This window comes from Antennarius striatus, chromosome 6, assembly GCF_040054535.1.
Source record: "Antennarius striatus isolate MH-2024 chromosome 6, ASM4005453v1, whole genome shotgun sequence".
NCBI classification, from domain to species: Eukaryota; Metazoa; Chordata; class Actinopteri; order Lophiiformes; family Antennariidae; genus Antennarius; species Antennarius striatus.
The window spans coordinates 26,571,049-26,588,970 of NC_090781.1; the positions used below are offsets into that span (position 1 = coordinate 26,571,049).

Consider the following 17,922-nt stretch of genomic DNA (forward strand, 5'->3'; position numbering starts at 1 on the left):
TGTGCCCCCCCCCCCCCCCTCGAGGGGGGACACAGCTGGGCCTGTGTAGCTACAGAGCTACATGCCATGCTAGCTAACATAAAATAGGATTGGTTCTGAAGATTGTAGCGACAGGTGAGATGGGAGCAAACTGGTTTGTAAGTACCGATATGAAGAGAGGCATGATGGGAAGTTGAGTTGAAGGCGTGTTTTTAGGACCTCTGGACCTTCATAATAAAAGCTGCTGCACCTCCGGCCCCCTGTGTCTGTTTAACGCCCTACCATCACACCCCAGTACCGCCCAAACTGGTCTGAACCGGTCCAAACTGGTCTGTGACTCGTTGTATTTCAGACTTTTCACTGAGGAAAAGACAGGAGACAGAGCTGGAGGTAGCAGAGATGAAGATGCTGAGGTTCTCTCTGGGAGTGACCAGGATGGATAGGATCAGGAATGAGTACCGTGTTTTCCGCACTATAAGGCGCACCTAAAAGCCTATAATTTTCTCATAATCCCGTAGTGCGCCTTATAATCCGATGCGTCTTATGTATAGATTAATATTCATATTAATATTGGTTAAAAACATGATCGCTGAAAAAAAGCCGGCAGTCTGGCCGGCAGTCATGCCGCACTCCGCCACCAGGGGGCCCCCTCACAAGGTACTCGGGCCCACGCCCCCTAACAACGGTAGTCAAGGGGTGTCACCGAAGTCCCGGCTCTGACTGAGCTGCTCTCAGACGGTAGAGCAGACTGTAGGAGCACCAGTGATTACGTACAAAAACATGAGGAACTTTCAACAATTCTATTAATAAAGTTTGACTGATCTCAGTACAGGTAGGTATCGACTTACGACCGCGATTGGTCCCGACAGATCGGTCGTAATTCGACTCTGTCGTAAATCGACTCTTTAGTAAAAATTCAATCCAGCATCACTGGTGCTGGTTCTTGGCTGGGGGTCGTCCGGATCGTCAGCTGGGGCAGCGTGTGGGTTGGTGGGAGCGGGAGACATCTTTTCATAATCATTGTGAGCTTTGTCTGAATTGTTCGTTTCTTTTTCTCCTCATAAGTTTCACAATATGGACGGAAAGCGTTGTTTGCCATCCATTCAATCCTTGCAAATGTTTCTATGTTCTATGTCCATTTCTTCAAAGTGTGCACGGAGTTTATTTAACGGGGAAAAGCCTTCTGACAGCCTTCTGGTGGTGAACATTTTTTCTGTTTCCTCCTCTTCTTTCTCTGCTTCTCTTCTCTCTTCTTCTTCCACTCTTTCTTCTTCCAGCGCGATCAGTTCTTCTTACAGCGCGATCATTCGTGAGTTCTCCAAGGAGAGGTTTTTTGCCAGTTTCACTATTTTCTCTCGAATCTGATCAAGTTCTTCGTCACTTTCAAATCCAGCAGAAGAGTTCACGTAACGCTTGACAGTTTTTCCATACGCCATTCATACATTTCTCCGTCACAGCCTCCTAAGCAGCCCAGCCCATCAGTAGTGGGCTGGGCTGCTGATCTCAGTGTGACTGAACAGCGTGTGTGCGGCGTGGGGACTGAAGAGAGCGCGGGAGCCTCAGAGCGGGAGTACTGTGGCTGGAGGGAATGTCCGCGTTACCCGGACATTGTGGTCGTAAAGTCGGTCGGTCGTAAGTTGCATAGGTCGTAAGTCGATGACTACCTGTATTTCCTAACTATCTGGCGTCAGAAATAACCCAATTTAAACTGAATTGGTCTAAAAACCCCATTGTGCTGTCATCTGGACTCCAGTGACGGCCCATTCTGTTAGTCTGTGGAAACACACGGAGAAACTGGACTAAAGGTGAATAAAGACCCTCAGAGATGAACTTACAGCCTTTATGAAATTTCAAGAGCAGTCACTGCTAGACAAAGGTGCCAACGGGTGTGCTGCATTGATTTACAAATGTAGTTGATAGCTCTGGGGGGGCGGAGGGGCGCATTCAGGCTTGTGTATTCTGTCTGCAGCGACGTGTGGTGAGATTCACGGCGGTGAGACACCGACGTTAAAGTCAGTTCTAGGAGTAAAACAGCGTCACGTTTGACAGTAAATTATCAGCCTGATATTAAAAACTAATTAAAAACTGTTGAGGACACACAGCAGCAAATAGCTGCACCTCACCTCATCGATCGAAACAATATTTAATTAATAAACAAAGACGAACGTCGGAGCTTAAATATCTGCTTCGAACTTCAGATCAGGAAATAATCCACTCTGTTGGCACTGACTGCACTCGTAATGAATTTAACCAGCTTTTAATGTCAGGTTTTTAATATGCGTGTTGACTTCTTTCTAAGATCAAGTGATCAGGTTTCCTTGATGAGGCTCAGAATGGCTCATTGACATAACAATAGGGGCCATTCAAAGGTAGTCAGGAAGTCATTAATGCAGTCATGACTGTCTGAGCAGCGCGGCTCCATCTAGTGGACGGATTGCGCAACTACAGCCGCTGCAGTTTATCAAATTAACATTATTTTTTATTGTGTGCGCATTATAATCCAGTGTGCCTTATATATGGAATAAATTATAAAACAAACAAATTACTGAGGATGCGCCTCATAGTCCAGTGCGCCTTATAGTGCGGAAAATACTGTACATCAGAGGGACAACACATGTTAGAGGTTCTGGAGATAAAGTCAGAGAGGCCAGACTGAGATGGTTTGGACATGTCCAGAGGAGAGATAGTGAATATATTGGTAGAAGGATGCTGAGTTCTGAACTTCCAGGTAGGAGGCCTAGAGGAAGACCAAAGAGGAGGTTTATGGATGTAGTGAAAGAGGACATGAAGGTAGTTGGTGTGAGAGAAGAGGATGAGAAGACAGGGTTAGATGGAGGACACTGATTGGCTGTGGAGACCCTGAAGGGAAAAGCTGAATGGAGAAGATTCGTTGGATTTCAGACTGTGACTCATTGGATTTCAGACTGACTCGTTGGATTTCAGACTAAACACTGGAGCTCGTCTTTATTCAGGGCTCCACCTTCACATCTTTATTTTGGAGGTTTCCTTTTCCTGCGTGTTCCGAGTCGGTGTTCTTAGTCTACACTCACACTCCTTTGCTGTGTTGACAGGTCAACCCTTGGCAGGCTGACCTTTGACCTCTTAATATTCATCATTTATGATTTGTCGACTAATTGATGTGCCTCCCGTTGGTGTTATAATTTGGGAAGATGACATTATTCAAATTCTGTTGCTACACTGATCATATACAGTGCAACCATGTGCAATGAGATGGATAGATACTCTATTCATCCCGGAGGATTATTAATCCAAATGACGTTTATCAGATCCACAGATGGCAATTTTCTGCTGCTCTGCAGATTTCTGCTGATTTGAATTCAGATTGATAAAATGTGTGAAAAAGAAGATTTTAGGGATCATGGACCTGATTTTTATGGTCATTAAATCTCGTTTCACGTTGTTTCCAATTTTCCAGAACCAGGAAAAACCAATTATTTAAGCACGTTTGGTAGTGGGTGAGTGTGAAACCATTTAGACCAATGAGAATGCTCGTAGCATTTGACACCACAAGTTCATGGCAGGAACACCAGCAGGCCTGAAAGAAGCCCTGTCAGTACTGTTAGTATTACTGGAGTCAGCTGTCAGTACTGTTAGTATTACTGGAGTCAGCTGTCAGTACTGTTAGTATTACTGGAGTCAGCTGTCAGTACTGTTAGTATTACTGGAGTCAGCTGTCAGTACTGTTAGTATTACTGGAGTCAGCTGTCAGTACTGTTAGTATTACTGGAGTCAGCTGTCAGTACTGTTAGTATTACTGGAGTCAGCTGTCAGTACTGTTAGTATTACTGGAGTCAGCTGTCAGTACTGTTAGTATTACTGGAGTCAGCTGTCAGTGATATTGCTAAGATGCCACCTGTTCTATGATTGTAATTCATTTTAATCTTTTATACTAACATAAGTTTGAAACACGTGAAAATTAAATGATCATGTCCCGCCCACTATCTCTCATTGGCTACTGGTTCTTCTTTGACCTCTAAGCCTTCATTGGATATTCTGTTGATGCTGCTCTCCTGCTTATTCCTCGAATGAAAAGGGTTTTTCTGACCTAACGATCAACAATAGAAGACACACTTCTATTTATAGTAGACACACTTCTATTTATAGACGACACACTTCTATTTATAGACGACACACTTCTATTTATAGTAGACACACTTCTATTTATAGACGACACACTTCTATTTATAGACGACACACTTCTATTTATAGTAGACACACTTCTATTTATAGTAGACATACTTGTATTTATAGACGACACACTTCTATTTATAGACGACATACTTCTATTTATAGTAGACACACTTCAATGTTTATAATAGAAATTGATCTTTTTATCATTCTAATATTTTGCTGGTTCACTCTGAGGTATATCAGGGTCTCATTCATCCATTCATCTTCTGAACCGCGGTACCTGCCGTAGCGGGTCACAGGGAGCTGGAGCCTATCCCAGCTGTCTTCTGGTGTGATGTGGGGGAAACTCCGGGCACGACGCCAGTGCTAAGCAGAGCCACACAGAGACAAACACACACTCACACACTATGGTCAATTTGAAACGGCCAATCAGCCTTGAAGCGCATGTTTCTGGAGGGGGGAGGAAGCCAAAGAACCCACGCAAACTCAGCACACAGCGGGACTCGAATCCGGAACCGTCTTGCTGTGTGGCGACAGCGCTACCCGCTGCACCGCCGCGCTGCCCTGCATGAGGATCTGTTTGAATGAAATTGGTTGATTGGTGGCAATGAAGACAGTTCAGAATGAGGGAAACTGTATTAATGGACGATCAGCTGATGTCATGTGATCACATTTCCTGGCGTGTCGTCTCACTGGTCACTCCCATCAGTTTGTCAACATGATCATTTTGAGTTGATGTTTTGCTGTTTGTTGCTGTGGTTATTAATTTAATTTAATCTGTCTCTGTGTCCCATCCTGTGTCTTCTGTGGTGTCTGTAGAGTCAGTTGTGTCTTCCTCTGCACATCCTGGAGGAGCGAGGGCTCCCCCAGGTGGCCGGGACTGTAGGTGCCCTACTCGACCTGGCCCCACCCAGAAACCCCGTCACTAGCACACCCAGCCCCTCCATCAACATCTAGACAGCGCCGCCACCAGCACCACCAACACCACTGCCGCCGCCGCTGCCGCCATGCACGTCTGTTCACCTGTAGCGCCTGTGAGAGGAGGAACCTGCAGGTCTGGATCTGATGGAGACAAAAACCACTGAAGACAGTCATCAGGTGTCTGACCGCTGAGCCTTAGCACTGTTAGCAGTGTTAGCTACCTGTAAGACCATCCGTCTGACCCTCCCCTCCATCCATCTGGGGGGGTGAGGGTGAACACGCCCTAAAGGAGAGTTTCCTCCAGTTCGCCCGGAGCCAGTCGTTTGTGAAATGACCCACACGTAGCTTCATGCTAGCGTTACGTCACGTCACGTCACGTCTTGAACATTATTGAGCATAAAAACTAACCCTTTAATCAATTCAGATATTTTCTATTGTTTTTGATAACCAGCATAAATGTGTTAAATTATACCAGGCTAAGTTGCTGCAGTTGATGCTAGCATAGGCTGCAGCTAATACTTGCTAGCATATAGAAAACCAAGTCAGGGCAGCTAGATTATACATCAGCTAATATTAGCGTTTGGCCTCTGGCGTAAGATAACATTGTGTTAATCCTAATGTCACCTAGCATGATGTCAATGCTCTGTAAAGTTAGCGCCATCAGCTGGAGGTTTGCAGGACTTCACTGAAAGGAATTCTGGTGTGAACCTGCTCGTTTGCTGGAGGGTGGTCGGTATAAACACTGCTGCTAATGCTAGCTACATTAATGCTTGTCTACTGCTAATGCTAGCTAAATAATAATTGACTACTGCAAATGCTAGCTAAAATAATGATTGAGCTTGTGCTCAGCGTTTCAGTTAACACTTCCGTAAGCATGAGCCAACACAGCAAACTTCCAATCACAGTTAAATGGAAATCATTGCTAGCTAGCATTGGTAGATATCGTGGTACTAAATGATTGGTGTCTGAGGCTAACTCTAGAGGTGAAGCTAATCTTTTCATCTACTCGTCCGTATTGACAAAAGGTGTGTGTTGAACCTGACCTCAGACGGGTTAAAGGTCACACTGGGTCTCGTGTCGGACGAGTGCAGAACCTCAGTGGTTTGGGGACTGAACTGCATCTAGCTGTGGTGCTCCAGTGAGCTAACGTGCTAGCATTAGCTCACACTGGTGAAGGTAGCTGGTTTGAACTGGTTGTGGGGTTGAATCCTGGCTGGCGGGCGTTGCCCTCGTGACTGAGTCTCTGTCTCCATCGGATCCAAACGGAGTCAGTGTGACCCTCAGCTCTGACTCACAGGAGCCTCCAGACGGACACAACCGTGGTGTTACTGTTCTCTCTGTCACGCTGTTGTCTGAGCTCTGATTGGAGGAAGACCCTGATGCGGAGACGCGATGTTGTGGCGTTATGGAATGTTTGAATGATGATATGAATCCTCCTGATGTCACATGACAACACTGATCTCTAATGAACGTCTGTACAAAGTGCTTGATGTAAATATACATGTTTGACATGAACATTATATATGTGTGTGTGTGTGTGTGTGTATATATATATATAAATATATATATATGCTAGCACGTGTGTATGTATACATGTACGGTATGTGTATATATATACATACACGTGTGTGAATATACATATACATGTATGTGTGTATATATAAACACACGTGTGTGTGTGTGTGTGTGTATAGATGTGACTTTCTGATGGGAAAGATGCTGATAAATGGAAGCAGTGTTGCATTCAGGGGACGTGGGATACCGGGAGATTCTAAGGACTTAACACTTCAGAACAACAGTTCAGACCTGTGGGCGTGTCCTGTAGACCTGTGGGTGTGTCCTATAGACCAGTGGGTGTGTCCTGTGGACCTGTGGGTGTGTCCTGTGGACGTCTCCCACCTGGACACAGCTGAAGCCTGAACGTTAAGCCCTGAGTTGTGACTCCCAGGCTGCTCACCCTGTCCACTCTACAGGTGTGTCACACCAGCAGGTCAGTTGGTTGTGGGTTCGTGACCCCCCTGGAGGGCCCCACAGGTTTTACACAGCCCATCAGGCATCTGCCTGATTTGTACAGTGGCTCTTCTTTTTTCTGTGTTTCTCCTGTTGTGGTGAGGGGTCATGTGATGGGGACCATGTGACAGGGGGTCATGTGACTGGGGTGGTGTCATTTTTAAAGGGGGACAAAACACTGTCACAGTTAAATTTTTTCACCATATTTTATTTTTGCTGTAAACTGTATAAAAGATTTGAGCACAGCTGTAAGAAAAGTTAAGTTTAAGTGCATTAAATAAATATTTTAATGACTGCTCTTCACTGGTGATTTTGTCTTCACAGGGTCAGGGGTCAAGGTGTGAAAACTAACCAGAACCACAAAGTTTTTAACTGCCTCAGGTTTTTTTTGCAATTAAAACTTTTGGAAAAATAAAACGTTCTTAAATTGTTCATAAGCGGCTGTTGAAGAAACAAACTTCATTTTAAACGAGTATAAACGTCCAACAACGGAACCGTTGAACCGAGCCGTCGGTGCGCCACTTTTGTGATCAGGCACATTTGCGGCCACCTCCGTGAGGAACAATTTCCCAGCATTCCTTTCGTCCCCCCTTTTCCGCCATTCTTCTCGCAGTGAAGGTAAGAGTCCCGACATGTCTGAGGAAATGTATCGCCATCGCGGTTCTGGAGGTTCGGGTCCGGCCGATAGTGACCGCCGGTCGGTGCCGACTCCTCCCGCTGCCCGCCGGTACCGTTCTGTTGGGTCTGGGGTCCGTGATGGAGGAGATTGGGTCCAGATGCTGCTGGAGGCGGCAGCGATCCGGAGCGCAGGCCGGGCTGGGGGCCTTCGATCCCGGCTGGTGTGGGTTCGGATCCTGCCGGTGTGTCGTTTGGGTCCCGAACCGACTCGCGTTATCGTTCAGCCGGATTTACCGGAGGCCGGTAGCAAAGAGGGATGCTAACTGTGTTAGCCTAGCGGCTAGCCGCTTAGCATACCCGTGTGGGACCGCGGGAGCGTTCCGTCCGGTCTCAAAGAGGAGTTGTGGTCCAAGATGGTAATCCTCCAGCCGAGAGAACCGGGTCAGGTTAGGTTCAGGTTAGGGGTTAGGGGTTAGAACCGACATTCCAATGTTTGAATGTTCACTTGTTGATCACAGCTAAAGCTAAACCACTTCCTGTTAGACGAGTCAGGCAGCTCCAGGGTCCTAGCTAAAGGCTCTGATCCACAGGGGGTCCTAGCTAAAGGTTCTGATCCACAGGGGGTCCTAGCTAAAGGCTCTGATCCACAGGGGGTCCTAGCTAACGGTTCTGATCCACAGGGGGTCCTAGCTAAAGGCTCTGATCCACAGGGGGTCCTAGCTAACGGTTCTGATCCACAGGGGGTCCTAGCTAAAGGTTCTCTGGTCTCGGTGTGACTAAGCCACTGGTTCATTCATTCATCATCTAACCTGCTTAATCTGCTAACGCAGGTCACGGGGAGCCGGCGCCTATCCCGGCAGTCTCAGGGCGTGAGGCGGGGGACACTCCGGGCGTGACGCCAGTGTACCGCGGAGCCACATAGAAACAAACTCATTCACACACTCATTCTTACGGTCAATTTGGGACCGGCCAATCAACCTGAAGCGCATGCTTTTGGAGGTGGGTGGAAGCCGGAGAACCCGGAGAGAACCCACGCAGACACGGGGAGAGCATGAGAACTCCGCACAGAGCGGGACTCGAACCCGGGTCCGCCACTGGTTCAGTGTAAAAGAATTGAAGGAGCCACAAAAAGCCACAGTCTGTCCAACACAGCGGCGCAGCGCGTGGACAACAGACGCTCGTCACGAGGGGGTGTGGGGGGGATACCCCCCCACAGGGGGTCCGGGGGTCCTCCCTCCGGAATTTTTTTAGAAAATGGGGTTGTTGTCCTGCATTCTGAGGACAACATCTTGTGTTCAGTTTCCCTCCAAAAACCCCCTAAAGCCAGCAGCTGGAGCTGAACTCTCTTTATTTCTGTCCTACTTGATGCAGGAATGAATGTGAGATTCAACCATTGAAAACTTCATTCACTCTGAAGATACAGTCAGACTAAATATTACTCAGTGTTTACTGGTAGTTTACTGAGACTAGAAGACATTTAACTCTGACCACCACCAACACCATTGGTATGTCAGGGTTTAGGTTTTTAATTCGATCATGTGACTTTCCTCTCAGCATTCACCGTTTGTTGTTCAATTAGAATTTTAACGGAAACTACTATATAACACTGGATTCTTTCGTCCTGTCCTTGTCTTACACCAATTCACGGGTTCAGCTCGTAAAAAAATGTTTTTGTTTTTCATTGGACGAGAGGAGGTCATGACCCGAGTGCATATTTAATGATGGGGAGCGTTCGGGTCACTTCGGCTATTTCTGTCGGCCGCTATTTCCGTCAGCGCCGACGCTAGTGAGAGAAAGTTCAGCGCTCTGGGATTTTCGCGAGTCCAAAAAAGTTGTAAGTTTGAGCCTTTTTTTCCTAAAAACAAGAACGCCACTGTGGCTACACAGGCTAGAAACCTTGTAGCCAATCTGGAATTTACTTGGCCTATGGCGAAGTGGCGATCGGCTAGCGCAAGCCCAGGTTGTGATCGAAAGCGGGTCCTAGCTGGTGGTTCTGATCACATGACTGACTCCATGTTTCTGATTGGTTGCAGGTGACGTCACCTTGAGGAGACCACGATGCCTGGAAGGTAAGAATCCGCCGTCCCGACAGGACGCTTACGTTACCGGTGGGCCGGGTTCTGATTGTGTGTGTGTGTGTGTGTGTGTGTGTCAGACTGTGGAGTAAGGCCATCTTCAGCGGCTACAAGCGCGGTCTGAGGAACCAGCGTGAACACACGGCGCTGCTGAAGGTGGAGGGCTGCTACAGCCGAGACGAGGTGGACTTCTACCTGGGCAAACGCTGCGCCTACGTCTACAAGGCCAAGAAGTAGGACCCGGGAGGGGGTTTAGAACCTGAACAGTCAGGGGGCTAGGGGGAGGAGCTAGTCGTGACGCCAGTGGAGGTGATGATGATGATGATCAAGGTGGTTAGATCCACCTCTGGTTTTCAGAGGGGGGTCCAAATAGGTTAATCCTTAACCTACAATTATTGATTAGGGTTGGGGGTGAGGCTGGTCGTAGCCTCTGGGCTCAGTGCTGCTCATGTTATCAATGATTGTCAGATCGATTCTTTATCCCGTCCAAAGCAGTGATGTGATGTCAGTGTTGGTGTGTTCGTCCATCAAACGTCTCCACAACCGTTCAGACAGAAAGATGAAACTAAAAGCTCATGCCTCAGGGGGGGTGAACATGAGACGATGACCTTGAGAAAACTAGGTCAAGGTCAAATTTCAACTTTTTGTACGCTCAGGAACCGGATAACATAGAAAGACGGGGGAGAAGACCAGTGTAAGACCATAGATCAAAGGTATTGTTTTGATCAATGACATTAGGTCGGTCAAATTTTGAATTCAAGGGTGTCACAGGATGTTGCAGTCTCTGTATTCTGTCAGCTCATTGATTCTTGATTTAGTATTGATTGTGAAAATGTGAAGCTTCCTATAAAGTGGCCACAGAGAAGTGACCCCTCCCGGCTGGGACGTCCTGTGACGTGAATGGATCTCCTCTGTGCAGGAACACTGTGACGCCGGGCGGTAAACCCAACAAGACCCGAGTGATCTGGGGCAAGGTGACCCGCGCCCACGGCAACAGCGGGATGGTCCGGGCCAAGTTCAGCAGCAACCTGCCGGCCAAAGCCATCGGCCACCGGATCCGAGTGGTGAGCTGAGAGCCTTCGGACCAGATCTGCTTTTATTGTGAAGGGCTCTGACTTCCTGTCTGTTCACAGATGCTGTATCCATCCCGAGTGTGAAGAGGAAACGTCTGCAGCCGTTTGTACAGAAATAATAAAATCCTGGATGAGTCCAAACCGTCTCACGACTCGTCTCTGCTGCAGCCGCAAACGTCCCTCATGTGGTTAGGTTAGGGTTAAGGTTAGGGTTAGTGAGGTTAAGGTTAGGGTTGGTGAGGTTAGGGTTAGGGTCAGTGAGGTTAAGGTTAGGGTTGGTGAGGTTAGGGTTAGGGTCAGTGAGGTTAAGGTTAGGGTTAGTGAGGTTAAGGTTAGGTTAGGGTTAGTGAGGTTAAGGTTAGGGTTGGTGAGGTTAGGGTTAGGGTCAGTGAGGTTAAGGTTAGGGTTAGTGAGGTTAAGGTTAGGGTTAGTGAGGTTAAGGTTAGGTTAGGGTTAGTGAGGTTAAGGTTAGGTTAGGGTTAGTGAGGTTAGGGTTAGTGAGGTTAGGTTAGGGTTAGTGTAAGGTTAGGGTTAGTGAGGTTAGGGTTAGTGTTATTGAGGTTAGGGTTAGGGTCAGTGAGGTTAAGGTTAGGGTTAGTGAGGTTAGGGTTAGTGAGGTTAAGGTTAGGTTAGGGTTAGTGAGGTTAAGGTTAGGGTTAGTGAGGTTAAGGTTAGGTTAGGGTTAGTGAGGTTAAGGTTAGGTTAGGGTTAGTGAGGTTAAGGTTAGGTTAGGGTTAGTGAGGTTAAGGTTAGGTTAGGGTTAGTGAGGTTAAGGTTAGGTTAGGGTTAGTGAGGTTAAGGTTAGGTTAGGGTTAGTGAGGGTAGGGTTAGTGAGGTTAGGTTAGGGTTAGTGAGGTTAGGTTAGGGTTAGTGAGGTTAAGGTTAGGTTAGGGTTAGTGAGGTTAAGGTTAGGTTAGGGTTAGTAAGGTTAGGGTTAGTGAGGTTAAGGTTAGGGTTAGTGAGGTTAAGGTTAGGGTTAGTGAGGTTAAGGTTAGGTTAGGGTTAGTGAGGTTAAGGTTAGGTTAGGGTTAGTGAGGTTAGGGTTAGTGAGGTTAGGTTAGGGTTAGTGAGGTTAGGGTTAGTGAGGTTAAGGTTAGGTTAGGGTTAGTGAGGTTAAGGTTAGCTTACGGCAGTGGTTCTTAACCTGGGTTGGATCGAACCCTAGGGGTTCGGTGAGTCGGTCTCGGGTTCAGCGGAGATGGGGGTCAAGACAAAACACCCGACACGATTTTGACACAATGTGTTTTTACCGAACACACACGAGTCACTGTACGTTTGACACATCGTGTCAATTGGTGATGACACGCCCCCTTAGCCATCACTGGCTGCAGGTGATCACGTGACGCTACATCATTAGCCTACCTGTGCTACAGGGGATTTTGTGCACTCAGTAGTGGATTTCTGCCTTCATGATGGTACGTCATCTGATTGATTTCTTAATGTTTTAAGTCATAGTAACTATGTTGAGCAAAAAGTGGTCTGACGAACATGTGTAACCTGAATTTACCTGTACTGTATAACAGAACGTGATGGGAGTCAGGGTTCTGCAGGATCTGAATGTCAAGGTGAACACCTCTAGTCTGGTGCTGGTAAAAATAAAGGAACACTTCCTGAAGCTGATGGAAAACAACAGAAACAGACTTTGGTGTAAAATGACATCAGAGTAACACCTGTCAAGGTGAAGCCACGCATATCTGAACTGGTCTCTGACAACAGCAGAGGTCACACTGATTTACAGGTAGGTCATTTCATGACAGTTCATGTACTGTCCTGGTTTAGTTCTTTGAAGAAGGTGACATGAATTCACAATTCATTAACTACACCAGTAAAACAGACACTATTTTCCGCACCTAAAAGCCTTTAATCTTCTTAATTTCTTATAAACCAATGTGCATTATGAATGAACAAAGTTTTAAAGTGGACCATTCATTGAAGATGAGTTCTCAGGTGTGTGTTATTATCCACCTTATGTCTGGAAAAAAAAATCAGCCATTCATTGAAGGTGCGCCTTACAGTGCAGAAAATACTGTACTTTTGTCTTAAATTTGAAAAAAAAAGTTTTTTTCTTTTGACTAGAGGGTTCGGTGAGTGAGGATATGAAACCGGCAGGGCTCGGTACCTCCAACAAGGTTAAGAACCATTGGATTAGGGTTAGTGAGGTTAAAGTTAGGTTAGAGTTAGGGTTTGGGATTAGGGGTTAGGTTTAGTTGGGTTAGGATTAGTGAGGCTACAGCTAGGGTTAGAGGTGGAGTTTGGGATTAGAAGTTAGGGATAGATTGTTAGGTTATGTTAAACCTAGCTCCAGGTCCTGTGATCATGTTGATGTGGCCATCTTGAACCAGATGTGTGGTCATGTGACCTCCTCTTGGGTTTGGTGCCCAGCCACCGACTTGCAGGAGTCCTCCAGGCTGCCTGGTAGACCCGGGACCCGGTTCCTACCGTGACGTTGACTTCACATCTGTACCGAGTATGACGTGGTCTGGGGTGGAGACCCTCTAGCTGAAGAACGTGTTCAGAAGGATGTTTGCTGCCATGGTGACCAGTCATGGTTTTGCCCCGCCTTCACCTCACCAGCAGCAAACTGACTTCAGTTTGGGTTCTGTTCAGTTCTTGATCAAATGGAATAGAAGAGTCGTTGAACCTGACAGTCTGTGCCACTGACTGTCATTGGTCTGCACTTCCACCAATTAAGGAGCAGGGGTGGGATCAAGAGGATTATGGGTGGAGTCAGTTTCCTCTCCGAGGGCTGTTGCTGGTCTGTGGTCAGAAAGTGTGGAGTGTCTCCTGGCAATGGGTTGTCTGGTGGCTGCCTGGTCCGTCCACAACCCCACGGTCACCAACTCCATCCTCGTGGTGAGTACCGGGCAGGGTGGGCTCAGAGTGGGTTAATAATAGTGGGTTCAGAGTGGGTCCAGAGTAGGTTAATAATAGTGGGTTCAGAGTGGGTTCAGAGTGGGTTAATAGTGGGTTCAGAGTGGGTTCAGAGGGTTAGGGATCAGGGTTTGGGGTTGGGGGGTTAGGGTTAGGGATCTGGGTTAGGGTTAGGGATCGGGGTTGGGGTTAGGGATCAGGTTTCGGGGTCGGGGTTGGGGGATTAGAGTTAGGGATCAGGGGTTGGGGTTGGGGGCAGTGTTCCGTCTAACGTTTCATGTGTCTGTCCAACACACGAGCTTGCTGAGCGCACTGAGGACCTTGGTGAACAACATCAGGTGTTCACGCTGTGGCCACACTATAGTATCACACTTGTTCAAAACTGGATCATAGCAAGTTACATGGATTATTCAAAGAATCAATTTACAGCAGTAATTTTCATTAGTTTATTTTTAATATAAGTGATTTGGCCCACTTGAAAAGAAAAGGACACTTCATCTTCTGCATGAGATTAATGATTAATATCCATAAATAAAAATAAATGTCATTAGAACATGCACAAATTTGACTTAAACCTTGCCTTACTTTTCACGTGGTTGTACTTTGTCCAGGCTAATGGATTCGTCTGCTTCCTGCTTTGAGCTTTTGTCACTTGAAAAAGAAAAAATCTCACCGCTTGTTCTTCTATTTGCATAAACAGCCAATCCGTGTTAAAAGAACATTTCTGTTTTCCTTTGGTTGGTGAGTGGACGTGTCGCTGCCTGTTCGTTTTGCCACAATAAGCGGTTAGCATTTACGTCGTACAGTCATTAGCTAGCTAACCTGCACGGCACGTACAGGCAGGGCTCACATTCAGCACCGTCAATGCTCTGATTGGTTGCTTAGCTTAAGTGAACGTTATCACGTCATTGGCTGGAAACCGGTCACTGAGTTACAGAATGGTACAGAAAACATTATTAATGGTCTAATCAATTAGATTAGATGAAGTAATATTTCCTTTCCCACACAACCGGTCAAGGCGGATGACTGCCCTCCAGAGTCTGGCTCCGCCCTCCAGAGTCTGGCTCCACCCTCCAGAGTCTGGCTCCACCCTCCAGAGTCTGGCTCCGCCCTCCAGAGTCTGGGTCCTGCCAGAAGTTTCTTCCCCAATGAGGGAGTTTTCCCCCACCACCTCTGCTCTGGAGGTTCTGTTGGGTTTCTGTCTGGTAAAGCGCTTTGTGTCTGCTCATGTGATTGAGCGTTAAATAAATAAAATTTGATTGATTGAGGTCGTTAATATCAGATATTATTCAATGTTTATATCAAATTTTATTTTGCGCTGCATAGATTTTCTTGTGCACTGAGAATGTGTGAGCAGTGCTCAAGCGCACAGCTAAGAGGGAACACTTATCAGGGGTTAGGGTCAGGGGTTAGGGTTAGGGTCAGTGGTTAGGGACAGGGGTTAGAATCAGGGGTTAGGGTCAGGGGTTAGAATCAGGGGTTAGGGTCAGGGGTTAGGGTCAGGGTTGGGATCAGGGGTTAGGGTTAGGGTCAGTGGTTAGGGTCAGGGTTAGAATCAGGGGTTAGGGTCAGGGGTTAGAATCAGGGGTTAGGGTCAGGGGTTAGGGTCAGGGGTTAGGGTTTCATGAAGATAGAGGTATAGACGCTGTGGAGTGGATATATCAGGAATGGAGCTTACTCAACCCAAACCCTAACCCCCGACCCCATAATCCTGAATGCTGGCCTTTGACCCCATAACCCCTAACCCTTGACCCTTTGATCATGATGAACCAGATCAGTGCATTCCTAGATGGTGGTCAGTGATGATGATGGTCTGTGATGAATCACAACTGCTGTCAGCGTTAATCCTCGCTGACTCAGCTCTGCTCTGTCCGACAGTTACCCCTCCAGGGGCAGATTAGTGTCCCGTGTGGGGGCAGGGCGTCCAACAACAGCAGCTAATCTAGCGGAATGATCCAGTTGTTCCGACACTGGAACCTCAGCCAGTGATTGTAGCTTCAGAGCTTCTGTTGGACGGCTGTGACGTCTGTCTGTGAGCTGCACTGTTTCATGCTCACTACTAAGATTCTCACCTGGCCTTCAGAACACCAACGGGCCCCCAGACCTGATGCTGGACCCCAGGACGGTCTGTGTGTGTTTGGACGAGGTGGTGAAGAACCGGCCTGCACGGTGCCAGCAGACGAAGCTGCAGCGTTCCCTGAAGAAGACAGACACCAGCCTGACGGAGGCCCAAAGGTTCAGCTCGCTACCCCGCCGGCCGGCGGTCAACATGGAGTTCAGAAACGTATCGTATGAAATCAGGGACGGGCCCTGGTGGAGGAAGAAAGGTACATAAACTGCTCCGGATTTATTTTTTTTATATATACAGTGGTACCTCTACGTACAAAATTAATTGGCTCTGGAAGACATTTCTGAGTAGAACATTTTATAAGTAGAGACGTGTTTTCCATGCAAATACCCTAATCCATTCCAAGCCCCCAAAATTTAGACATAAATGTTTTATAAAGCATAAAAATTCATCAAAACATGTAACAAATACATGTTACAATTAGATTATTACACAATAAATGAGAGTTGTGCATAACGTAAAAAACAAAGAATAGAGTCTTTTGGCGGAGGAAACCTTTGGATAGACCTGGTAAGCCCAAACGAGTAGTGTGGGTGAACTGGGAACGTCTGGAGGAGGACTCTGTCCGCGAGGCCTTCAATTCACACCTCTGAAGGAGCTTCTCGTGCATCCCTGTGGAGGCTGGGGGCATTGAACCTGAATGGTCGATGTTCAAAGCTTCCATTGCTGAAGCTGCAGCTGAGAGCTTTGGTCTCAAGGTCTTGGGTGCCTCAAGGGGCGGTAACCCTCGAACACCGTGGTGGACCCCGGTGGTCAGGGAAGCCGTCCAACTGAAGAAGGAGGCCTTCAGGGGCGTGTTGTCCCTGGGGACTCCTGAATCAGTTGCAGGGTACCGACAGGCCAGAAGAACTGCAGCCTCGGCTGTGATGGAGGCAAAACAGAGGGTGTGGGAGGAGTTCAGAGAGGCCATGGAGAAGGACTATCGGACGGCACCAAAGTTGTTCTGGAGGACTGTCCGACACCTCAGGAGGGGGAAACGGGGGACCATCGTAGCTGTATACAGCAAAGATGGGACACTGTTGACCTCGACTGAGGAGGTTGTCGGTCGGTGGAAGGAACACTTTGAGGAACTCCTGAATCCAACTACCCCAGCTGACCCGTCCTCTGTTGCAGAGGCAGAGCTGGAGGATGATGGGGGATCAGAGTCAATCTCTCAGGGTGAAGTCACCGAGGTAGTTAAACAACTTCACGGGGGCAAAGCCCCGGGTGTTGATGAGATTTGCCCTGAAATGCTGAAGGTTCTGGGTGTTGAGGGGCTGTCATGGATGACACGCCTCTTTAACATTGCGTGGAAGTCTGGGACAGTGGTGAAAGAGCGGCAGACTGGGGTGGTGGTTCCTCTTTTTAAAAAGGGGGACCAGAGGGTGTGTGCCAACTACAGGGGCATCACACTCCTCAGCCTCCCTGGGAAAGTTTACTCCAAGGTGCTGGAAAGGAGGGTCCGGCCGATTGTCCAGCCTCAGATTGAGGAGGAACAATGTGGGTTCCATCCTGGTCGTGGAACAACGGACCAGCTTTTTACTCTCACAGGGATCCTAGAGGGGGCTTGGGAGTATGCCCATCCAGTCTACATGTGTTTTGTGGACTTGGAGAAGGCGTACGATCGGGTCCGCAGGGATATACTGTGGGAAGTACTGCGGGAGTATGGGGTGAGGGGGGCCCTCCTCAGGGCCATCCAATCCCTGTACGCCCAAAGTGAGAGCTGCGTTCGGGTTCTTGGCAGTAAGTCGGACTTGTTCCGAGTAGCTGTTGACCTTCACCAGGGCTGCGCTTTATCACCAATTCTGTTTGTGATTTTCATGGACAGGATATGGAGGCGTAGTCGTGGTGAGGAGGCTTTACAGTTTGGTGGCCTGAGGATTGCAGCGCTGCTTTTTGCAGATGATGTGGTCCTGTTTGCGTCATCAGCCTGTGACCTGCAGCGCTCACTGGTCCGGTTTGCAGCCGAGTGTGAAGCGGCGGGGATGAGGATCAGCACCTCCAAATCTGAGGCCATGGTCCTCAGCAGGAAACCGGTGGACTGCCTTCTCCGAGTGGGGAATGAGGTCCTTCCACACGTGAAGGAGTTTAAGTATCTTGGGGTCCTGTTCACGAG

At 47.8% G+C, this 17,922-nt stretch overlaps 3 protein-coding genes across 4 annotated transcripts in view; all 3 read left to right on the forward strand.

The window, feature by feature from the left end:
• Nucleotides 1-7,373, forward strand: part of lrch3 (leucine-rich repeats and calponin homology (CH) domain containing 3) — a 33,112-nt gene extending 25,739 nt beyond the window's left edge. The window contains exon 19 of the mRNA XM_068316564.1: nt 4,951-7,373. Coding sequence (XP_068172665.1) covers nt 4,951-5,088 — 138 coding nt within the window. The 3' untranslated portion in view covers nt 5,089-7,373. The remainder of the gene's footprint in view (nt 1-4,950) is intronic.
• A 208-nt stretch (nt 7,374-7,581) lies between these two features.
• rpl35a (ribosomal protein L35a) lies at nt 7,582-10,969 on the forward strand. 2 transcript variants are annotated; one of them, XM_068317314.1, is made up of 5 exons: nt 7,582-7,680; nt 9,714-9,749; nt 9,836-9,988; nt 10,675-10,819; nt 10,889-10,969. In XM_068317314.1, the coding sequence occupies exons 2-5, from the start codon at nt 9,739-9,741 to the stop codon at nt 10,910-10,912; spliced, it is 333 nt and encodes a 110-aa protein (XP_068173415.1). In that variant the 5' UTR covers nt 7,582-7,680; nt 9,714-9,738; the 3' UTR covers nt 10,913-10,969. The 2 variants fall into 2 exon arrangements, with proteins under 2 accessions (XP_068173415.1, XP_068173416.1); XM_068317315.1 differs by lacking the exon at nt 7,582-7,680 and adding an exon at nt 8,588-8,679.
• A 2,479-nt stretch (nt 10,970-13,448) lies between these two features.
• abcg1 (ATP-binding cassette, sub-family G (WHITE), member 1) overlaps nt 13,449-17,922 on the forward strand; it is a 31,748-nt gene continuing 27,274 nt past the window's right edge. The window contains exons 1-2 of the mRNA XM_068317474.1: nt 13,449-13,681; nt 15,783-16,026. Of these exons, the coding sequence (XP_068173575.1) occupies nt 13,619-13,681; nt 15,783-16,026 (307 nt within the window). The 5' untranslated portion in view covers nt 13,449-13,618. The remainder of the gene's footprint in view (nt 13,682-15,782; nt 16,027-17,922) is intronic.